The following is a 25,442-nucleotide window of genomic DNA, read 5'->3' on the forward strand; positions in this document are numbered from 1 at the left end:
TAGATTTTCATCTTCTGTTAAGTGAAATTAAGCCAGATGCTACAATACAAATATTTTGTCTTTTATATTTGAAATTTATATTTGTGAAAAAAATTCACATAAGACATGAAGGTAGAAGGGGAGGGAACTATTTAGGAAGGGGGAAAAACTATAGAAGGGGAACTCAACAGGGGTTGGGGATAGGAACAAAGTATCCGATGTACGAAAATCTCAGAATGAAACTTACTATTTATTTGTACAATGAACATATATTAATTAAAATTAAAGACAATGTAAAAGCAAGTTCTATACATTAAAGATGGACATATATTTGAGCTCTTTAATCCCTTCTTGAATACAAAGAAGCATAATTTGAAAGGCTTCTACTATTACACAGCCACATATCTATTAAGAAAAGCAACAGTACATACAGCTAAATATTAAGTAGTCCGTGACTCCTAAAGCAATCTATTCTTAGGGATAACTCTGATAGACAGCCTAGTAGAGATCTTTCTTAGCTTGGTACTAACTGAATAGCTTCTGAGCGTCAACATCGGAAAATGCCTTCTTTTTTGCTTAATAGAGAGACTCAGATAGTGAGTGAAGAGTGATGCATACTGAAATTATTACAGTCATTAACTATGCAATAATCAGACCCAGTTAGAGAAAAATCTTCCTGATAGAAATGGAAATTATACTGCAGCTTAATTAATTTCACTGTAAAACTTGTAAACATTGTATTAATGCAGAATTTAATCTTTGAGAAATTTTCACTCTTAGACTTTTCTAGAAAAAATCATACATCAAAAAGTCTCTGATATTAACAAAGCCAATAAACATAACAATCTGCTTCTCTGCCTTTTCAGAGTGGTACTCCACATCTGGAGAGGTAAACTCAGAGTACTCACTTTCACAGCATCTGGACTTAGGAATGGTTCAGGGCATCTTCAGAGTAAACACAAAGGATATAAATAACTCCAACTGAAAGGGAGCCTTCAGTGTACACAATGGCCATGAATCTGACTCCTTTCCTATTATTGAAAGTGAACCCAACTTCAACAAAGTTACTTCATCTTAAATTAGAAATGTATGAAATTGATGGTTTTCAACAATGTATGTTTATTATACCTAAGTGGTATCTTCTTGAAAATATGTATGCCAAAAACCTAGTACTCTGACTGTAGAGATACCCTTTGTATCCGGGTTTCGTTGTCATCGTTGTTTGACATCTCTTTGCTTTGTTCTGTTTTTGAAAACTATCTATATAGTGACTAAAATGGGTCCCTACGATGGAGGGTTGTTGAGGAAAGTTAGGCCTTTTTATTGTTTAACATAATTGGTCATTGGAGTCAATTCAGAATTTTGTTAAACTTCAGTTTCTGTTTCATAGATACTTAGGGGCCAGAAATGGTAGGTTTCCAAGCATCAAGGTGATCATTAATGGTGCTGACTCTTAGAGCATACTTTAGAGTAGTGAGGAAATCTAGGTTACTAGTTTGCTATAATGTTGTTTTAAAAAACAAAGAATCTTACAGAATGATAACTTTATTTCAGAAATGAATATTAGATTGGCAAAAAGAATATGATGGCTAAATTTTGTTCATCCTTTTCTGGCTTAGATTAGTAGGAATAATAATAGGTCCCCAAAATGTTAGTAATCAATATTTTGATTAAAAAGTAAGGAAATTAGAGCCCTGTAACCTAAATGAAATTAAAATTTGCATTGTTTTAATTAAATCACATCCTTTCTCCATAAATCACATGCAAATAATTAATACTCTGATTTTTAAAAATTGAATTTATTAAATTTTCATCAAAATTTTCAATATGGATAGTTAAATCTAGACTGTTAAACATTGGTGCATTGTACTCAATGTAATCATAAGGCATCATTGTAAATGAAATTGTCTTTAATTTGAAATGTGAATGTGAAAGTCATAGAAGATACAATTTTGAGAAATCTTGCATTCCAAGTGAAACAAAGGCAAATACACTTATAATTTGCTTCTCCTGGAATTTTGCCATAATAATATATATTTTTGTGTGCTTATGCATGCATATTTTTGATACTGAGTAACAAAAGTTGCCTAATTTCCTCCTTGTTTTCTCTCTCCCTTCTTAGCATCGTTCACGGTCATGTGTTACAATGTGTTATGTGATAAATATGCTACCCGGCAGCTCTATGGCTATTGTCCATCCTGGGCATTAAACTGGGAGTACAGGAAGAAGGGAATTATGGAAGAGATCGTTAACTGGGACGCAGATATCATTAGTCTTCAGGTAACACTGTAGACATTAAATTGTTGGACTTAAAGTAGATGAACTAGAATTAGTACAAAATCCTACCTCTGGGGAAAAGCTTGTTCAACGCAAAACTGAAAAAGAGTAGTTTTTCCACATTTAAAAGGGCAATAATTTTAATTAAAATGAAATATTTTTATATGTAACTATATTGCTGACTGAGGACACGTGTGCATTTATTTTCATTGACTGTTTTCTGAAATTAATCTTGCCTTGAATCCATGTTAACAATTCCCCCTGTGAGCAATTTATTGGAACTATTAAAAGAGAAAATTGCAAAAGGAGTACTAGTCTTTCAGGAATATAAATTTAGAGTTGAGTTCAGAAGGAAAAAAAATATTTCCTTAAAGATGTTTCTTAAAGGTAAACATTAAAAAGACTGCACAATTAATTCATAAAATTTATCGTACCTGATGAGCTATTTCTAAAATTTAAACCTGTCTGAATTTATTTTTCCTTTTAAAACAGATCTATATTGGTAAATATTTTATATCTGTTTGGCTTCTCAAAAATAATTTTAAAATTCCTTTTCAATTCTTTTAAATACTTGTTAAGGGCTCAGATCTCGCAGGAGGTGGACCACTCACAGAAGAAGGGCCCAGTTGTGGAAGTTACATAGCCTTGAATTGGAGAGGAGGACTTTAGAGCTTTCCCTCAAACACAATATATTGGATTTGACTGAGGAACAAATGTGTATTCCTTGGGAATTGAAATTTCTTTACAACATTTAGCAATAATTAGCTGAAATTTTTGAATATATTTTTTGTTAGTAATTTTATTAATTTCAAAGCATATTAAATTTTATTCAAATTTTATTTTTTATTAAAAAAATTTTAAATAGACAATTATATATTTAATTAAATTCAGCATGGTATTTTACACATTTTCAGTATATCTTGGGGAGAAAACTGATGACTTGCCTTTTGTTTTTTGTTTTTTTTGTCTTGTTTTGTTTTTTTGATTTTGAATACATAGTGAGACCCCATCCAACCCCCTCCAAAAAAAAAAAAAAAAAAAAAGAAAAGAAAAGAAAAAACACAGAAAACTTTTTTAAAGAAATAACTTGGTAGTTGTTTTGTGTTTGACTGTTCTGAGACACAGAGAGTACAACCAGAACTGGGGAGGGGGGGAGGCAGTGAAGTGAAGGCCGTGGTTCCCTGTGCGGCTTGCACGCCAGCGTTTGTCGCAGCGACGTGTGCATGCCTTTGATAGATAGATCCAAATTTAAGAAAGCTCTACTTTTCTAAAAGCCATATAATGTTATAGAGTACTCTGGAAAAGTTGAAAATTAGAAAGTATGATCAAGGAAAACATGAGCTCCTCCTATGCATGAAAGACAACCAGTATGTTAAGACCTGAAATACTTTTGCATACTTTTTTGTTCTTTTCATTTAGTTGGCTTGTAAATTTTTTTAATGAAAAGAGATTCTAATATTGGCATATTTTCTGTAACCACTTAATATATTTTTTATGTTACTCAAACTCTTAAAATCAGCAGATGAATACAATTAAATGAATACAATTTTTCTTTTTCTTTCTTTCTCTTTTTTTTTTTTTTTTTTTTTCCGGAGCTGGGGACCGAACCCAGGGCCTTGTGCTTGCTAGGCAAGCATTCTACCACTGAGCTAAATCCCCAACCCCATGAATACAATTTTTTAAATTGTAGAACAATTACACAGGTTTTCTTTATAAAATCATGATGTTGAGAGCGCCTTTATTTGTAAATATCATTACTTCTCTATTTTTTGAAAGGTTTATTTAGAATATTCTATGGTTCAAAGAATAAAATCTCGAACTTATTAAATTAAGAGACCATTTTATGATCGTTACTTCTGAAATTTTAGGTTTTTTGTTATTGTTTAAAAAGTGTTTCTTGCACTCTTCGGGTATCATTTCTTTGTACCACAATTTAAAAGAATTTAATAATTTTTCTTTTTACATGAAAGATTCACTGTTTCCTATCACCTAACCTATCATATAGGATTTGTTTAATTACTAGTCTGTAGGAAGTGAGATATATTGGACTGAACCCTAATTTGTAATCAGTACGATGAACATGAGAAAGTCATGCTGCCTCTCTTGTGCCTTCATGTTTAAAATACTGCACATGTCAGACAGAGCTGCTTGAGATAAGATTGCTGGATAATATATTAAGTCCTTTGTTGTAGTCACTCCTTACTCATTACGGAATGTTTTTATGTCTTAATTATTTTTATTCTGTTATGTAGATAACAATTTTTCTTTTACCTTAGGAAGTGGAAACAGAGCAATACTTTACTCTCTTTCTGCCAGCATTGAAGGATCGTGGATATGATGGATTTTTTTCTCCAAAGTCACGTGCCAAAATCATGTCTGAGCAGGAAAGAAAGCATGTGGATGGTTGTGCAATATTCTTCAAAACAGAAAAGTGAGTCAAGAAATAAAGCACAGCAATGTACACTTAATTACCTTTAACTTTCTTCTTTTTCTTTTAATTTTTCTTTTTATTGGTTATTTTATCTATTTACATTTAAAATGTTATTCCCCTTCTCGGTTTCCCCTTCACAAAACCACTCCCTATCTCCCATCCCCCCCCCCCCTTTTTATGAGGGTGTTCCCCCCACCACCCACCCACATTCCTCACTGCCCTAGCATTCCCCCACATTGGGGCATAGAGCCTCCACAGGCCCAAGGGTCTCCTCTCCCACTGATGCCAAATAAGGCCATCCTCTGCTACATATGCAGGTGGAGCCATGGATCCCTCTTTGGTTGGTTTGGTTTAGTCCCTGGGAACTCTAGGGGTGTCTGGTTATTTGGTAATGTTGTTCTTCCTATGGGGTTGCAAACCCCTTCAGCTCCTTCAGTCCTTCCCCTTCTCCATTGAGGTCCAATGGTTGTCTGTGAGCATCTGCATCTGAATTTATCAGGCTCTGGCTGAGCCTCTCAGGGTACAGCTATATCAAGCTCCTGTCAGCATGCACTTCTTGGCATCAACAATAGTGTCTGGGTTTAGTGACTGCATGTGGGCTGCATCTCCAGGTGGGGCAGTCTCTGGATGGCCTTTCCTTCAGTCTCTGCTCCACCCTTAGTCCCTGTATTTCCTTTAGACAGGAGCGATTCTGGGTTAATATTTTTGAGATGGAGGTGGCCCCATATCTCAACCAGCAGCCTCTGGTTATGGTCTGTAATGGTTCTTGCTTCTCTTTGTTAAATATTTCAACTAATATCATCCCAGTTAGGTCATGCGAGCCTCTTGCTTTTCCTGTCATCTGGGACTTTCATTGAAAATAGCTAAAAGTGTAAAGCTAGAAATTGCAATACTGTTTTTCTTAGGCAGTATACTAAATATGAGGATGTTTATTGTATTATTGTTTATATTGTTATTGGCAGATTACTCTTGATAATTTGAGATGGATTTGAAGATAACAGTTTTTAATGTATTTCCATAAAGTAAAACATCGGTTACATGTAAAGTGTAATTAGTGCCTGTATGAGCAATATATGTTGTTGATTTCCTTCTGTGATTTTATTCAAATGATCGATCTTTTATTGTTTGCAACTAATATTTCATATAACTAATAATTTATTTACTAAACGCCCATTGAACTCTTTTGTGATATGTCTGTGCTAAGCACGAATAAGTCCCAGTCTCATTAGAATTTTAAATATGGCAGGAATGATAGGAAGAACATGGAACAGTCAAACATATTAAGGCCTATACAAGAAAGGTCTAGGTAGAGGATAAGGAGAGGGCAGAAGTGAAGCATGGGGCTTAGGGAAGCAGGGAGTGAAAACATTCACACCACTTAGTGAAAAACAAAACGCACAGAACTGTATGAGAAGTTGTATGACAACCATTTTTTTCTTTTCTTTTTTTTTAAATAAGATAATGAAATCTAGACATGGGCAGACAGGTTCCATGAAGAAGGCTACATGAGATCTCACTTCATAATTCATACTACCAACTTCTATATACAGTATCTTTTAGGCATTTTGTTATAGCTCTGATATTACTTTTACTTCTTATAAGGTTACCTCATTTGGAAATTTTGGCTTCAATTTGACATTTATTACCACTGTTCATAGAAAAGTATCATTGAAGCACTGTTAAGTTTAAAGAATATGTGATAACAGTAAAATGTTTAATTAAGATCAAGCTATTGTCCCACTTGCTTCCCTCCCTGCCTCCATCCCTGCCATTCTTTCTTATGTGGCCTTGAGCTCATTGTTCAAGTGAGGGGGGTTGCAGGTGTGTGTACCACAGCATCTGGTCTACTTCCTCCTAATCCTTTCTGGATAATGTGGATGACTTTTTGCTTGGTCACTCTTCTTTAGAGTTTTTGAAAGGAGAAATTTAAATTCCTTCATAATTTACTAGAGGTGGTTAATATTTTGAAGAACAGTTATAACTGCAATATAGGAAACTTTAACCATGTATAGTTGCAGATTCATTCTTGGACTATTAAAGTGCTGTAAACTTTTTTTTTTTTTAAGAAGATAAGTACATAGGAAATCGTTTGTTTCATTCTTTTTCTTTCCCTCCTTAGCTTTTTCTTTCCTAAATAGTATAGTATCCTGGATTCTATAGCTATGAGGAATTTTGAGTGTGATACATTTCATTAAACCATTTGCTAACAATCCAAGGACCCCACTTTTGTGAATGTCTATTCTTTTTTTTTTTTTTTTTCTTTTTTTTTCGGAGCTGGGGACCGAACCCAGGGCCTTGCGCTTGCTAGGCAAGCGCTCTACCACCGAGCTAAATCCTAACCCCCCAGGACCCCACTTTTGAAGACTGTTTCTCCTGCTCTTTAATCCCTTAATTGACTATGGTTCTTCATATGGGGGTGAGGCTTCAGGGGCCTCACTTTTACTCTTTTCTTTCTTCATGGAAGAGGTAATAGTACAAAGACTAGGAAATCATAGCTTTAGTATTTAATTAGCTGTCTGATCTTGAATAAGTTGTTTACACTTTCAGATCAGTTCCTTTACTTGACGTTTACAAAATTAACAAGGTAAAAATGATTGCTGTAGAAGGATATTTTGACTTCATACTCACTTTCAAAGTCTCTTAAGTCAGAATAGACAGTAACTTTTATAAAAAGCTAATCATATGCTGAAAGAATGGAGTATTTTTTGGTCAAAGCCTAGGACACATATTTAAAGACATGTAAACAATTAGAATACAGTAAAATATTCTAGTGATTTCTTTTTAAGATGGGAGGGGGTGACTAATTGTTGAGGTTAAAGCCTCAAGCACTTCAAGCAGCCACTCTAACACTGTAACCTGCCAAGTTTTAATGTGGTGGGCTCGTTTGGACCTTTTAGGCATCAACATAACCATCATTTGTTCTTACCAGTTAAAGATACTGCAAAATCATATTTTGATCAAATGCCAGAAATGAGTTTTGCTTTGTCTTTTATGTCAAATATGATCTACAGTAGGCTAACATAAAACACATACATGAATTTTATATATGTGGTGTGTATAGAGAACTGCATAAAAGACAGATTTTTGTCTAGACAGGGTAGGAGAGAAAGAGTACTGAAGAGGAGGGGACGGGGGAGAGGGGAGGGTAAAGCACAGGTGGGACAACAGCACGCTGTCATTAGACACTTCACTGTCATCACATAGCTTTCAAACGTATTGTTTCAAAGAAAACTTTCTATGAACATTGCTAATAAATGATAAATTCAAGACTTTTTTTTGAACATTCAGAAGTTGTAGTTCCATTTAAACTGTTACAGTTTTTTTTTAAGTATATTGATACTCCTTTCTCATTGGCCTCTGGGTTATTGATTTATTTGATTGCATTTAGTAATTTGTGATTTTAATTCTTTAAAATGAGGTCTTGATTTCTGGCTTGTAATGGTATGTTACTGTCAGTTAAATGTGGGACTGAAAGATTGCTTATGTTAAGGTGCCTTCTGCTGTTGCAGAGGCCTGGGTTGGCTTCCCAGCACCGTGTTGGTAGCTCACAACTGTCAGTTCTAGAGGACGATGTCATCTAGTCTCTGTAGACAGTGTACACAGATGACATGCACACTCACAGGTACACACATGCATGCATATATATATATATATATATATATATGTGTGTGTGTGTGTGTGTGTGTGTGTGTGTGAATCTTTAAAATAGTGTAAAGTTGACATGTAAAATGGCTTTATGCTAAAATTCTGCTTTTCAAATAGAACTAATGAAAATTGTTTACCACTCAAGGTTTATTATGGGACTACAATGATAAAGAATGTAGAAGTGTTTGTTCTCAAGAGTTCTCAGCACTCAGGAGGCAGAGGCTGGCAGATCTCTTAGTTTGAGACCAACCTGCTCTACATAGTTCCTTGCCTTGCCTGGAACTTAGTGTTGGTATAATATAAAAAGATTTTGTTTGTTTGTTTGTTTGTTTGTTTGTTTGTTTGTTTTAAAGACTGTGTTTCACTATGTAGCATTGGCTGACCTGGAACTGGCTGTGTAGACCAGGCTAGCTTTGAACTTAGAGAGATCTACTTGTCTCTTATGACTAGATTAAAGACATGTGCCACCAAACCTGCCTCTTATTTTTACTTAGGTGTATGTGTGTACGTCTTGTATGTGTAGATGTCCATGGGGGCCAGAAGAGAATGTCAGGGCCTGTGGAGCTAGAGTTACAGTTGGTTGTGTCATTGCCTGATGTGCATGCTGGGAACCAAACTGTCCATTTGGATTTGCAACAAGTACTCTTTACTTATAAGAGTACTTTACTTAACTGTGCCTGTTTATTTTCTCTCCAATAATATTTCATACTCTGCCATTTCCCCCTCCTTCCTCCCCCCCTTTTTTTTTTTTTTAAAAAGCTATTTGCTATCTTGGAATTATCCCCTAATTTTACCTGTAATGCTCTTAACTTTATTCACACTAACAGCTTTTTCAGCTTAAAGACCACCACTTTACCAGAATAGGGTAAAAACTGCTTTCTTTAAGGACTCTGGGTTTGAAATAGGCAATGTAACCAGACAAATTACAGTTTACATGTTCTGATGACATCTGAGGCATTCAGAATTGGAATAAGAAGTTGATGGGAAGAATATTATTCCATCTAGCATGGCATACTACAGCACTCTGAGCTTTATAGTCAGTCTTTTTCGGAGGAGTATATGTGGCTTAATTTTCAACTCTAGAAATGATGTAAATTGGTAGATAGATTGTTATGAAAGCAAAATATGTCTTTTAAATTCTAGTGAAAATTAGTATGTTAATCCACATCTGGCAGTGCATGTTATAATCTCATTTCTAAGGATCAAAGGCGGGAAGAGAGAATTAGCTACAAGTTTAAGTCCAGGGGCTCCCGCTTACCCTAAAGAACTATTTTGGCTCTCTAAATATTTCAAAAGTTAATAAATTGGGTAAATGCAAGACTATACATGGACTGGACCCTGGGCTCCAACCTCATAGGTAGCAATGATAGCCTAGTAAGGGCACCAGTGGAAGGGGAAGCCCTTGGTCCTGCAAGACTGAACCCCAGTGAATGTGATTGTTGGGGGAGGGGGTAATGGGGGAGGATGGAGAGGAACACCCATATAGAAGGGGAGTGGAAGGAGTTAGGGGGATGTTGGCCTGGAAACTGGGAAAGGGAATAACATTTGAAATGTAAATAAGAAATACTCAAGTTAATAAAGGTGGAGAAAAAAAATAAGTTGGGTAAATGATGTAAAATAGTATCTTTCTTTGGTCTCTAACACTCTTAAGATCATGATCAAAAGCAACTTGGAGGAAAGATTTAATTCATCTTAAACTTAGAAGTGATAGTTATCATTGAGGGAAGTCAGGGCAGGAACCTGGAGGCAGGAGCTGAAGCAGAGGCCATGGAGGAAGGCTGCTTACTGGTGTTTTCCATCTATACTTACCAAGTCTGCTTGTGTGTACCACTCAGTACCACGTGTCCAGCAGTGAGCTGTGCCTTCTCACATCAGCTGCCTACAGGCAGTCTGATAGAGGTCTGTTTTTAAAATTGAGGTTTTCTTCTCTCAGATCATTCTTGCTTGTGTCAAGCTGACAGGTCACCAGACCGGGTGGCCTGACCAAGTTCACAGTTATTAAATGTTCGCATTAGATCGATTTTTACTGTATCCTTCAATTCTACTATAATTTGCCATCACAAAGACCCATTTTTTGGTGTAATAAAATCTATTTCTCTGAACACTTATACCTAATTACAGTCTTTCTGTAAAAACTAGTCAAGAATGTGATAATTTTTAGCTAGGAAAAAGATCATATTCCTTTATTTTCTTGACTATTACCTTGATATGGTATTTACAAATCAGCAAGTAGACTTTATTCTTTCTCTTTTAAAAGCTGCTCACTCATTTAAGATTGTATGTGGAAATCTGAACATAGCTTAAGTAAATGGATTTTATACACAAGAAGCAGTCTAGATAGAACTGGATCAGCTGCTTCCCCATTCTTAGAAGACTGGCTTATACTCTTCTGCTTAGTTCACATTTGGTAATTAGTCCTTGAGGTACTAAATTTCCCCTACTAGGTAGCTAGAAGGAGTAAAGATATAAAAGGATGAAGAAGATATATATTTCATCTTTGTTAGATGGGCCTTCATAAATTGCTTATAGAAACCACATTTCTTATTTCTCACTGGTCAGAATTATATAATGTGACCATTTGTAGCTATAGGTTATCAATAGTGTTTCTACTTGTGCCCCCTCTACTTTGAATGTCTTAGCATGACAGTATAACTACCCAAGCTAACTGAATGTGTGCCTTTTAGATTTACATTGGTGCAGAAGCATACAGTGGAATTCAACCAGGTAGCAATGGCAAATTCAGATGGATCCGAAGCAATGCTAAACAGAGTAATGACAAAAGATAATATTGGTGTTGCTGTGGTGTTAGAGGTCCACAAAGAACTCTTTGGAACAGGTGAGTACCATCTAAGTAGATTTCCTAAGAGAAGAGAATCTTACTGTTATTACAAGGTTATTTTCTTGTCTTGAGAACTGTTAAAGGGGATGGAAAAGAAAATAACATTAATTATATAAAGTATTGCATATTTCTTGTGATTTGTTTTTATTTATTCTATAGATTCTGTCAGCATTTTTATTTAACAGCATATATCTGTCATTTAAACACAACACACCATTAATTGAAAAAATTCTTTGAGGTGTAGGGTATGGCTTGGTTAGGCTGAATTAGAAGGTATACTTAGTCCTCTCTTATAGTGTTAGCCTCATGAGTGTGTACCCTTTGTTTTTGAAGGTTAAATAGTTGGCATGTTTTCTTTAATTTCTTTGTTAAATCTCAAGTCTTTGTCAGGGGGTCAGAACAGTATCTTTTATCTGTGTGATACTTTTTAGGGTTTTTAGATTATTTATAGCTTCCCAGAGAGTCAGAAATTCATTGTGTACTTGGCATTATCAAGGTCTTTTGTTGGCCTCTCTCCTGCCTGCCTTGGAACACTATTACTTTTTAATGTCTCAAGCAGAACAAGGTGATAAGGCCACATCGGTACCCTTCTTTTCCTGTGCTGCTTTGTCTTGGGTACTAGTTTAAATTATTCAGACTATGCATAGTCTCAGATTTCTTTTTTCTTACAGTTCTTCAGTTTATCATTAAACAGCCCATCATTAATGTGAGATATTTTGATTGCTTCTTTTTTAGCCTTTTCAAATTTTTTGTCTTTTCGCACTGTCTTCTGGTGGGTTTTGTTTTGTTTATTATAATGACCCCTTTTGGAGTTTTACCCCTTTTTAATTTGCAGAAGAGTAATTCTAAATTACTTAATACATACTTCTAGTTCCTAAAACATGTCCCTTTCCTTATAAAAGGGAAATTTAATAGGTTGGAGCAAATGGGTTTTTTGGGACACATTTTTAATATTTAACATAGTGAACATGCATTTATAGACAGAAGTGACACTAAAACTTCTGGGAAATGGAGATAGTGTAGAAAAAGTTGTAAAGCATTCCTTCAGTTTCATATAGCACATTACTTTGGTAATTTATTTTTTTCATCATTGGAAAAAAATTACAATTTGGTAAGATAAGAAGAAAACATAATTTGACCTAAAAATTAGACTTAGAAATTGGGCCTTTTTCTTTAGAGTTTGTGTGTATTTTAGTAGAAAAATCTGAGCTATTTTTGTACACATTTCATTAGAAATTTTAATTTTGAGTGTTCACTTGATACTTTTGTACAAAAACTTAAAAAATATGAGAAATTCTTGATCACATTCTAGACATAGCTTTTATTCATTCCTTTATATATCTGTATAGGTTTATGCTAAGTGGCATTGAGTTTTCTGTGTTTAACTTAATTTCTTATTCCTGGACAATATTTATCCATCTTGCATTTCACAAGCTTAATAGTAAAAGTCTAACAAAAATCAGTAACAGTGTATGAACCTACAGAAGATGAAATAAGGAAACAAAGTTGCTATCCAAATAAAGTTAATTTTACAATGAAAATTGTGAGACTAGATAGTTATTGTGTGTGTGTGTGTGTGTGTGTGTGTGTGTGTGTGTGTGTGTGAGAGAGAGAGAGAGAGAGAGAGAGAGAGAGAGAGAGAGAGAGAGAGAGATCTTTCTGCCAGTGTCTTTTAAGTTTACTTCTCACACTTTAGATTGGATTAATTACCATGTCAACCATTTGGAAAATATTATGTTAATGTTTATTTTAACATAATTTTAGTGGAAAAGAATTTAACATTATCTAGCTGGTTTTCTTTTTCCATAAACCTGAGTATCAAAAACATAAGTGGCAAACTAGCCTGAGTCCATACAAAGTAATTAATAATAAAATGAGGTCTAAAATGAAAGTATCCAGAGTTTTGAAGCACCCAATTTCCTAATTTTTGTTTTAAGATTAATGCCTGTGCAATGCATGCAACCCATGGCAGTCTGAAAGTGTGTTGGATCTCTTGGAAGTAGAGTTACTAGGTAGTTGTGAGCAGTCTAATGTGAGTGTTGGAAATCGAACCCTTGTCCTCTTCAAGAGTAGCAAGTCCTCTTAACCACTGACCCATAATCCAGCCCCACAATTTTCATTATAAAATTAATTTTATTTGGGAATTTACTTGAGTAGCAATTTTGTTTCCTTATTTCATTTTCTGTGGATTCATACAGTTACTGATTTTTTGCTATTGACCTTTGCTCTTGAGCTTGTGAAATGCGAGATGAATAAGAATAAGTACTTATTGTGCAGTGGCAAGAAATTAAGTATTGGTTAATTCAGCTGGAAACATCTCTACTAGATTTTATGCTATTTAAATAAGAGTCACTTAAAAGTGCTTGCTTCATGTTAGAGAGATACCTCAGCAGTTAAGAGCATGCACTGTTTTCCAAGAGGACTGGAATTTGTTTCTTAGCACCTACTTTGGGTGGCTCACAACCACCTTTAATTTAACTTCAGTTCCATGAGATCAAATGCCCTCTTTCCTGACCTCCACAGGCACTGTACTCAGGCACAAACCCATACTCTGACACACATACACACATCACTTAAAATTTAAAAAAAAAAAAAAAAAAAAAAAGCTTGCTTGCTTAAACAACACGGCAGATGAAAAATGCTATAACCCAAAAATTGATTATATCATGTAATAATCTCTACCTTAAGCATGTACAGCAGGAATCAGCAACACTGTCTGTAATGGTCTAGATTCTAAATATTTTCGGCTCTATGGGGACACATAGTCTCTTTGAAAATGTAAAGCTAAACTTAGCTCACCAAGGCTGTAATAGAAGTGTATGGTAGGCCAGGTTTATTCCATATGCTACCATTTGTTAATGTGATCGAGATGAGTAACTAAAGTATCACGGTTTCCAGAATCGCCCTTTAGCTTCTTGGATAAGTTTGAGATGAAAATCAGTATAAATATATAGAAAAGAATAATGAAGTCGCTATGGATCACAGAAAAAAATTTAAAGTACTTTTAAAAAAAAGAAACATGAATATAACATTATACATCTTTTTATGCTGTTTAAATTTAGGTATGAAGCCTATTCATGCTGCAGACAAACAGCTGCTTATAGTGGCAAATGCCCACATGCATTGGGACCCAGAGTATTCTGATGTGAAGCTTATTCAGACCATGATGTTTGTCTCAGAGGTTAAAAACATTCTGGAGAAAGCCTCAAGTAGGCCTGGCAGCCCAACTGCAGATCCCAATTCCATCCCGCTGGTGCTATGTGCAGATCTTAACTCATTGCCAGATTCAGGTATTTACCAGATCTTTTTTCCTTGCTTTCAATTTCATGTTTAGGCTTAATTGGGAGGGCACCCAGCTCCTAACGGGGCTCTTCTAAGTTAAGGAACATACCAGTTGGAGTTTGAGAGATGGGACAGTGACTAATTGACAAAAGCATTAATAAGGAAACTGCTTTCCAAGGAGGGTTTCGGCTTAAGTAAAGCAGAACAGTGAATGCTTCTGTACTTTAACCACTCCTACTCTTACTTTCAACTGGAAAAATGGTGGGAGCAGTCAGCAGACCTTGGAAGTGTAGTTATAGGCAAGGGTTAATAATTGACGTGATGGCTTGGAATTGAATGGTACAATCAGTGCCTGCCAAATTATAAGAAGAGAGCTGGGTAAGAGATTCCCTCTCTCACTCTGCCTTCACCTTCCCATCTTCTGCCAGGGCTGCCCATTAACCTAGTCCAGCTAGAAGCAACAAGGGAAGGAAAATGTTTGCTTCAGTGTGAGATCCACCTCCTGAGGCAGAGTTTTGCAAACCTGGACACTCTTTAAGGACATTCATCACAGAGAGCGCTCTCATGTAGTAATATTGGCATGTTCTCGGTGATCTTTCTGTACTTACTACCAGGTATATAGAATTCTGATCATCCATCAGAATTCTAGCAAGGTGCTATATCACACCACTGGACCATTTTATGCCTGGATATCATCTTTGAAAACTTAGTTCTCCATTTTAAATCCCGAATTTCAAATCCAAAACAAAAGAGTGTAAGTCTGTACTATTAGCAAAAACATATTCCAAATATTACATATTATTTTTTCTTACTTTAAATTTATTTATTTATTTTTATACTCCAGGTTTTACCTCCTCCTGGTCCATTCCCTCTCCCCCAAGGTTCTACATCCTGTAACACCCCCCCCCCTCCACACACACACACTCTCCCCCATCTCCACAAGGATGTCTCCACCCCACCAGACCTCTAAACTTTCTGGGGCCTCCAGTTTCTTGAGGGTTAGGTGCATCTTCTCTGATTGAATCCAGACCCAGGAGTCCTCATATCAGCAGGTGTATGCTGCCTGGTTGGTGATCCAGTGTCTGAGAGATCTCAGGGGTCCAGTTTAACTGAGACTGATGGTCCTCCTACAAGGTTGCCCTCCTCCTTAGCTTCCTCTAGCTTTTCCCTAATTCAACCAGCGAAGTTAGCCAGCTTCTGTTCGTTGGTTGGGTGCACATATCTGCATCTGACTCTTTCAGCTGCTTGTTGGATCTTTTGGAGAGCAGTCATGATAGGTCCTTTTTGTGAACGTCTCTTAGCTTCAGTAATGGTGTCAGGTCTTGGGGCCTCCCCTTGAGCTGGGTCCCACTTTGGGCATGTTGCTGGACCTCCTTTTCCTCAGGTTCTTCTCCATTTCCATCCCTGCATTTCTTTCAGACAGGAAGAATTATGGGTCAGAGCTGGAGGTGGATTCCTTGTCTTACTAGGGATCAAGTCTAAGGTTATTGCATGTTAGGCAAGCATTCCTAGCCATCATTAGACAAGTCAAAATAGTAGCAAATATAAAATAACTTAAATACTCATATTTGGAAATTGTAAATAGTCATCAAATTTAGAAAATATATTGCTCATAGTAAGTAAATGAGATTTTTGCAAATATTTGGTTTTGACCCCTAGGCCAATTTGTCCCTTCCAACTTCCCATGTGTATGTGCATGTATACATTGTGTTATATGCATGTGTGTATACTCATCCATTCAACAGAAGTCAGTCTTGTGTGTTCCTCAGGTGCCATTCCTTGTTTGTCAGACAGGGTCCCTGCCAGCCTAAGGATCAGCAAGTAGGCTAGGCCTGACTGGTTCGCCAGTGCGCCCCAGGGACTGTCTGCCTGTACTCACAGTGCTGGTGTTACAAGAGCTCTCCACCAGTCAGCCCCTTTGTCACTGGTTCTGAGGCGTGACTTGCTTTTAATGGCAATCACTTTACTGACGGAGTTGTCTCTTCATCCCACATCCCTCTTTCTCAGTTCTTCACAAAAAATAATTACTTAAGTTTCTCTAAAAGTGCAAGTTTTCTTATATTTCACATGATTTCCTGAACCATTTATGATAGCTGTTAATATCACTGGCATAGCATAGTTCACTGGCTCAAATCCGACTGTCAGGGTTGGACCCTGACTCTATTTCTTATCAGCTATACATGTTATTCATTATGGATAAGGGAATAAGTGTATTATTGGCCTCATTAAATTGTTTGTATGCCTAGCATACCAGAAATGCTAGATAAATTGTAGTTCCTTTTGAGTTATTCACAACACTGATACTCATTTTACTTCATATTCATTTGTCATCCCTAATCATTAATAGATGAATTTAACATTATTGCTAAGTAATTATAAAAGGGTAAGAGACTTGTTTGCTCATTTAGTAGAAACTTTTTGAAGCTGATCCACTTTTTATACACATCTAATATTTTGGTCTCTGGCATATAATGTTACTTGGACATAGAATGTTTTTCGTAGGTGTCAGACTGAGACTTATGTTCTCTCAAAATAGATGAGGGCTGGAGAGACGGCTCAGTGGTTACAAGCACTGGCTATTCTCCCAGAGGGCTGTGGTTTGACTTCTAGCACCCACATGGTGGCTCACAACCATCAGTAATCAGTAATTCTAATTCTAGGGAACCTGATAGCCTCTTCTGGCCTTTAGAGACAGACATGCAACTAAAACACTCACATTCATAAAATAGTAAAATAATAATTTAAAAAGTAAAATGATTTTCTAAGCTAGCCTTGGACATGTCATTGTTGAGGATGAAAACCCTATTTTTATTACAAATAATTTTTTTATTATAAATGTTCTTTGTATATTTTCCTATGTTGTTGATTGGCTATTTTGATTACTGCTAAAGACATAGTAGTTTAGAGTAATATTACCAAAGCACTTACGGTCAAGACCTTTCTGGTGAATGTTCTCTAGATTCTAGAAGTCATCTGAACCTATGGAACTACTAAGGTTGACAGTATTTCTAGTGATCCTGATACTTACTTCTGAAAAAGGCAGATGCCTTTTAGTGAGGTTAAGTTATATGGAATTGCTAGTGTTTAAGAATTTAAACACCAGCAACAAGAACACATTCTTTTTATTTTTTATTTTATTTATTTATTTATTTTTTGTTGTTGTTGTTTTGTTTTGTTTTTGAGTCGGGATCTCATTATGCAGCCCTGGCTTGCCTGGAGCTTCCTGTGTAGACCAAGCTATTCTGGACCTCAGAGAAAACAACCTGCCTTTCTGCCTCTTGGGTATTAGGATTAAAGACATGGACCACCAAGCCCAGCTAAGAGTTTCATAGAATTTAAGCATACTCTAACCCTGGTGTGTCTGTAGAATAAATAAGATTTAGTAATATAGCTTTGTTCCTAACGTTAAAGGGTAGCGTTCTTTCTTTATTCTGCTAGGTGTTGTGGAATATTTAAGCAACGGAGGAGTAGCAGACAACCATAAAGACTTCAAGGAACTAAGGTACAATGAGTGTCTTATGAACTTCAGCTGTAGTGGAAAGAACGGAAGCTCAGAAGGGAGAATCACACATGGCTTCCAACTTAAGAGCGCCTATGAAAATAACTTGATGCCTTATACCAATTACACCTTTGATTTCAAAGTAAGTAGCAGACTCTGGATTAGCATCTGAACTATTTTAAATAAAAGCATGTAAATAAAACAGTGTAAACTCTTATGATTAAGAGTTTTTAGGGCTGCTGGTTGTGGTGGGCACATACCTGTAGGATTGATTTGCTTGAAGAGTTTGTAGGGCTCTGGCCTCTGCCAGCACCAGGCACGCAGATGTTTCACAGACATACATGCAGGCAAAATACCCATAGGCATAAAACAAAAGAAGAATTAGCACTGATTCAAAACCAAGCAAGCAAACAAAAATCAAAGTTTCAAAATGTCTGGCTTAAATATAAGCTAAACAAGGAATTTTGTTGGGTTTCATGATCATAATTGATGTCACTTAAATTTTTTTAAACTTTTGTTCACATTTCAGATAATAGTGATAATAGCTCATTTCTAAAAATGTTTACAATGTATCAGGCACAGTTGAAATTCAGCTAATCTTCATCTGTTTATCACCTGCGCTTAGCAAGAATTTAAACATCTGATATAGCTAAACTTTCCTGGAATGAACTCCTACACTATTCTGTCCAAGTTTTCTTTGAATATCTTACTTATGATTTCCCAAGTTTCTTCTAGGGGTAATAGGTTTTACTTAATGTCGGTCTTATCTACGTAGTTGTATTAGTATATTCTCAAGTCATCCATGGAACACTTCACTTTTTAAATTTTAAAAGAAAAGAAGTCTTAAAAATAGGAACCTGCTGTTCATGTTGAGGGCAAGATACTCCCTGATACACTGATGGCAACGGCTCACTGTGGTTACTCCCCTTTGGCATTTCCTAATCATTTTGTCTGCTGGTAGCTCTTCTCTTTGCCTTTGTTTGACTTCCTCTCGTGTTCATGAGTTGTACATCTTGTTCTACCCTAAAAATACATATATAGATATAGGAAGTTGTTAGTATACAAAGCTTAGAGAATTTATAATATAATACAAAAGGAAAATATTAAATAGGCTCATTCACATCCTTTTTTCTTTTTTGTTTTGTTTTATTTTTTGATACTGGGTTTCTCTGTATATCCCTGACTGACTTGAAACTGACTGTGTAGACTGGATGGCTTTGAAATCATAGAAATATGATTTTGCCTTTGCCTCCTGTGTGCCAGGATTAAAGATTAAAGCTTTATACCACCATGCCTAGCCTCCTTTTTTTTTAAGTTTTTGATGTTTGTTTACTCCCTTCAAAACCAGAAAAAGGAGGAAGAAAGATCTATATATTGATATTAGCTTTCATAGAAATGAGACAAAAACTGGACGTTAATGTAGTTTTACTAGTACACAAATCTGTTGATAGCTTGTACTGTTTTGATCACTTGTCCATGGCGATGGGCAGTTAAATATTTAAGAACTAGCTTTCTGAGGTTACTAAGCCTTGACTTGTAGTGTTTTCTGTGGATTATGTACTTTTCCAATCTAATGTGATAACTTTTGTTGACATTGTTGTGAAAGGTACTGTTAAAGTTGGAAATCACTAGCTCTAGTATAATACTGTTTTTGCAGAAGTTGAAAGAAATACTTCTGTACTTAGTGATAGTTTAAATCCTATGTTTGTAATTATAATATATAATATATTTGCAAGCATACCCCAGAAGAACTAATAAAAGCCTCCTTAAAAAAAGTGTTCAGTAATTAGCTGTAATCATTGTCTTAGTTATATGAGTAGATTAAGAGAAAATATTACTTTTTCCATTCTTTTTAGAATCTTTTTAAGTTGTCCATAAACTATAAAATAAACACAATTTGGCATATTCATTTAAGCCATTTAGCTTGATCTTCCGAATATGTCTAAAATCACTTTAAGATGTTTCTTTAACATACGTTCAATGTGTCAGGTGTTGGGGCATATACCTGTAATCCCAGCGTGTGATAGGGTGAGGAAGGAGGGTCTTGAAGTCAAGCCCAGCTGGTTTATGTAGCAAGACCTTGTTCTATTAAATGAATAAATAAATGATTTTCACATGTAGAAATACTTCTTTCTACTTAAGTGTGGACTCTTTGCTATGGGTAAATACTAGATTAACTGAAATTTATGCAGTTTGTGACAGTGAAGGCACATTAGTTTTGCTATTTACCAATCACATGAATTAAATCATCTAGCTTTGGGAAGTAGAACAAATGTTATATGTACAAGTATGTCTACATGTGCATGTGTCTTCTTGCTAATTGATATTTTTCTTCAGAACTTGTAGAAATGAGTATTTTAAACTAAGCAAATTTAGACAGTTAACTGAATAGTATGTTAGACTTTACTAAACCAAGAAAGTCTGTTCTAGAAGTGCCTAGACATAAATTTGTGTGTTTAGCATTTTTGTCTTATAATTTATGTATAAATGTAAAACCTTATGATACAGTCAACTGCTATGTTTCTCTATTGTTTTTCTATGTTTATTCATAATAGTAACCCATCAAAGATTAGAGCCTTGTCGAATCTACAGTTAGGGCAGTAGGTACCAGGAATACAGGTTTCTTAGTTATTCAACTTTTCCGAAGTAAGAATTGTTATTTTCATGGAGTTTTTCTCTTTTAAACATATTTTTCTTTCCCCTTTGTGCTATCCCTAATCTCTTTCTAGGGCGTGATTGACTACATTTTCTATTCCAAGACTCATATGAACGTGCTTGGTGTCCTGGGGCCTTTAGATCCTCAATGGCTGGTTGAGAACAACATCACTGGGTGTCCACACCCTCACATCCCTTCAGACCACTTCTCACTGTTAACACAACTTGAACTCCACCCTCCACTCCTGCCTCTTGTCAACGGTGTTCACTTGCCTAATCGGAGGTAGTGGAGTACAGCCCCGCAGAGTCGGGGATCTGGCTATGGACCTGTACAGTTGTAAATCAAAGTATGTAGGAGTGAAGTATGGCCATCTTTAACGCTGCTTCTTCAGGTTCCTTTCACTATGTGTTTGCTGTAAGACTTTGTATATTTTTGTGCATACTGATATCATTTGGCACTAGGGCTGGAACCAAAGTATTACTGTCTGTCTCTATCCAAAAGCTTAATATACTGTAAAATTGGATTTATTTTCCTATTGTATTAGGAACCAACATTCACAACTGATAAATCACTAATTTGAGACCCCCACACTAATGTTGTTCTCTAAAAGCAAATACATTCTTTTGAATGTTTTCAAATAAGCCAATCATTTTTGTAAAAAGTGATTTTTAAAAACTCCAAATACAAGATTTTCAATTGAATGATGGTATGCCTTATAGGAAAAACTTTGAGTTTCTGTTTTCTTTCATAACAAGCTGATTTTTGGCTCTCAAGTCATTTGCACATTAACAAAGCACTTAAATTTGCTTGATTTGTACATTAAATACGATATAGCCACTAGCCCTAACAAGACAATTTGAGAAATGAAAGATAATTGCATAACATGCTTTAAAATCAAGCATAGGATGTGACAGTTGGTTGGCCAGATGCTGGCTGTTTTGTTTGAGGAATCTTTCTTTTCTTTTCTCTAGTCTTTTCTTTTTTGTCTTACTATTAGTCTTAATCTTTTTAGAAGTATTAACTCCAAGCCCATCTCTCAAGTTCATTGATAAGGAAATAGCAGATAATACTGCCATACATCTTGAAACTAAAATTTGGTTTTTTTTAGTATGCCCACAAAATTAGTGTCTGGTATTTTTCATTTTTGTGCCCACCTTTTTTTTTTTTGTCTGGTTGTACTGGAAAAATATGATCTATATCTTTACCACTACTGTTAAACAAATTTAAAGAAAATTGCTGAATGAAAAGCCCCTGGACAGAGTTTCAGAAAGGGAAAGCCAGATAATATTATATATGTTTTCCAAAGTAAGTAAATTTATTTGTTGTTTTGGGTTTTTTTGTTTCATTTTAAGGTAACAGTAGAAAGGATTTTGAGGAAAGAACAGATTTGGGGAAGTAATTGAAAACCTTGGATCATTTTTTTCTGACTCTAGCTGCCAAATGGCCATCATATGCTTTTAATCTTCGTTGCCATTTGTCTAGATTTGAATTAAGCTACTGTTTTATTCCCAAAGTTTGATGCCTCTAGATGTATTGGAAACCCCCCACCATTTGTTGTTGTTGGCCAGGAGGTGCCACTTGAAAATCTTAAGAGGCAGAGAGCATGAACACCATTTTGTGGAGAGAAAATTTGTTGGCAAAATTAGAAAATGTTAATTATGGCACAGTAACATTGGAAAAGGTTGTGTCTGTGTTTTTAAGTTTTTCTTTATTCTGCTTTTTTGCTGCTATAAGAGTTTTCTGAAATTTATATTTTAAACTTTTCATGCACTTTACTGTTTCTAGTATCAAAATGTGATATTTTTAATAAACAAGAAATTTTCCATTATGTGATGAAATTTTAAAAGAAAATAGCCTATATTTGTGTCTAATATATAAAGTACAAGTCAAATTTAAATTATTTAATTAGTTTTAAATATATACAAATTGTCTCCTCTTTCAAACGTGACAACTTAGGCTGTTTTATTAGTCTTAAACGATACATTTCCTGTGGTCATTTTATACTAATTTCTTCCATAGTTTACCGATCAGGCTATATAAAAGAATATTTCCCCAAAGGGTAATTTTAGTGGGGCGAGGGTGGTGGGATGATGTAGTATCACACAGGACTGCATCTGGAAGAGCTCTGTAAAGCCTAAACTCCCTTTTAAAAGTGCCTAGTGACAGAGGCGTCGTCATCTATTGTGATTGGAATGTCACTGTAGTTCAGCAAAGTTTGATGTAAATAAAATATTCTTTTAAAAATGTTAAAGCACCTGAATAAACAAACAAAAGAAACCCTTGATGACAGATTTTCCTCAGTGTTCAGGTATCCCTTCTTATATACCTCAAGCATCCAACATCTAGCCATGCAGATTGATTACCTGAAGCGCATAGTACTGGAAAGTGGAATAGCATGAAAAACTTAACTTTGTGGACATTACCTTTTTCTGTAATCAGCTACTGTATGTTTAGCTTTCGATCTTTTGTTTCGGGTGGGTTTTCTGCTCTGGAGGTAAATGCACTAACAGAACATTCTTCTTCTTTCATAGACGCATGTTAATTAGCAATGTGAGCAATATTTCCTACCATACTTCACTCCCAATATTTTTGAGATGTTTGTATAAAATGAAATTTAAAGTTCACTTATGATTGTATATGAACCACAGAGGAGCCCATTTATTAATACAAATCTTTTTTAATAGTTAAATGTGGAGGGGAAAATAAAAAAAACATTGGGAAACATTGTAAACAGCTTAAGTTTATTTTGTGTATGATCGAGGCACTCTGTTGCAAGAAGGAAGGTGTGTACTTGGGTCTCTCTGCTTCCAAATGCACTCTTTCAAACCACCATTATCCTGTGTATTTTAATGTGGTTTTCGTAAATGTTGGTAGTAGCTCTGTTGAAGTAGGTGATTGTGTTTTGTTTTGGGTGGCACACACCTAGGGCATGGTATCCCAAATTTCATGTGCACGGTTTCCCTTTAGCCTCTTGCCCAAATCTCACACACTGTTTCCCCTTGTTCCCTTTGTAAAAGGAGTGGTATCTTGTTTTGAGCTGCCAGTTCAGATGATCAGAAATGCTGCTGTCCTCAGCATTGTCTTGTTAAATGCATGCCATTTGGAACTTTGGCAGTGAGAAGCCCAAAGGACAAGGTGAATGACATGGTATATATTCAATAAAAGTGAAATATATATGCTCATATACTTTCTAGTTCTCAGAATAAGTTAATAAGCTTTACGCCTTTGGGCTGCTGCATATTTTATCTGATGAGAAAATTTGGGCATTTTTAGATTGCTATGTATTTTTTTAAATGTTAAATATGATTTCTGGTAATTGTCTTAAGAACTGGAGTGTTAAGTTTATTAAAATGGTGTTGTTTGAAGAAGGGGAAACTGCACTGTTTGCCATTTCAAAAGTCATACAAGTGCATGTCAAGTCACCCACTGTCAAGCATCAGTATCCTCATAGCTTTACACACTTTGATGGGGAATATTGCAGCATCCTCAGGACTGACATCTGGAAAAGGCTCAAATCACTTACTGCTCCTTGCTTGTTGACTTTGTTTTACAATATTGTGCCTGGTGTCAACTTTTAAGCAACAGCACTGCCTAAAAGCAAGCAGAGAACAGAATCCCAGCACCATTCTATAGGCAACTTTTTAGAATTCAGATACAGTAAATCTGTTAAAGATTTATGATGTTTTATGTAAAAAATTTTGTACAACATAGCTGAATATTTTTGTTTTGATTTATTTGATGTAAGGCGTGTGAACATTCATTTGAATATCACATGTTAAAGTCAGGTATTGGCACAATGGGTTCTGAGACCAGCTTCCCCACCCCCTCCCATTTGCCTCGTTCTAATCGCTTTCTTTTCAAATTACGTTTCGGGTGTTCATAGGCAGATATTTAATTTTACTAATAAGCATCCTTTGTGAATGTACTTTAAAAGCCACTATGTTTTAATGTTAAAGTTTGTGAAATTATGACACTTATCCCCCTACCCCTTTTTTCTTTTTGTCTTAAAGTCACAAATCACTGAGAAGGGAGAAAGTTAAAATCTATCCAAGACTCATATCACTTGAATCTGTGGCAGATTATGTTAAAATTGAGGGTGTGGCATTAAAGCTAGAACATGGACAATATTGTGCTGTTTAAAAATTCTGTCTTCTGAGTATGTCTTGTGAATAGGTGAAATTTTAAGTCTGTATTGTACTCCTAAGAATTCGTAAAAATCACAAACACCACCTGTATACTGAGTAACAAATCACAAAGGGAAGGGAGAACAAAGGGACAATAGGTTGAGTGTGCTCCTTCAAGGGGCCCCAGGAGCGTAGAATGCCATTTCTAACACAGGCTAAATCTAGTGTTAAAATTTCATGTCAGCCTAACACTGATTTAAAATTTCATCTTTCATATTCTTGAGTTTTTGAAATATTTTAATAGTTTTGAAAAGTATACTACTAACTGGTTTGTAGCTTCAGTCACAGAAAACAAATTGTATTTCAGTAAGGGTCCTGTAGCAAGCAAGAACTCTTTGTCACATGTTCAAAGTAACAAACCTTTTTACTGAAATGTGAGCTGTCATGTTTGTAAGGTTGTTTTCTTCTCTCCCCCATAAAACCCAAAGTAACACCTTTCTAATGTGTTAAAAATTTGTTTACCGCTTCCGTTTGGCTTGTGGTCTATTTGTATGACTTTTATGTATTAGAAGTAGAGAAATTAGGTAGAGACGTTAGACTTATTTTTCTAAGTCAGGAACTTAAACTGAATTTGTAGACAGAAGAGAACATTTATGCTTACGATTGCTCTGGAAGATTTTAATTTCTGTAAATGCACCATGATTCCTAAA

General features: G+C 35.5%; 1 protein-coding gene across 4 annotated transcripts in view; it reads left to right on the forward strand.

Annotated features, from left to right (window-relative positions):
• The window catches only part of Cnot6l (CCR4-NOT transcription complex subunit 6 like), a 90,938-nt gene extending 65,708 nt beyond the window's left edge, over positions 1–25,230 (forward strand). For all 4 annotated transcript variants that reach the window (XM_032917091.1, XM_032917092.1, XM_032917094.1 and 1 more), the window contains exons 7-12: positions 2,102–2,259; positions 4,533–4,687; positions 11,017–11,168; positions 14,234–14,461; positions 17,892–18,094; positions 20,682–25,230. In XM_032917091.1, coding sequence (XP_032772982.1) covers positions 2,102–2,259; positions 4,533–4,687; positions 11,017–11,168; positions 14,234–14,461; positions 17,892–18,094; positions 20,682–20,894 — 1,109 coding nt within the window. In that variant the 3' untranslated portion in view covers positions 20,895–25,230. The remainder of the gene's footprint in view (positions 1–2,101; positions 2,260–4,532; positions 4,688–11,016; positions 11,169–14,233; positions 14,462–17,891; positions 18,095–20,681) is intronic.
• Positions 25,231–25,442: the final 212 nt, after the last annotated feature.

This window comes from Rattus rattus, chromosome 11, assembly GCF_011064425.1.
Source record: "Rattus rattus isolate New Zealand chromosome 11, Rrattus_CSIRO_v1, whole genome shotgun sequence".
NCBI lineage: Eukaryota > Metazoa > Chordata > Mammalia > Rodentia > Muridae > Rattus > Rattus rattus.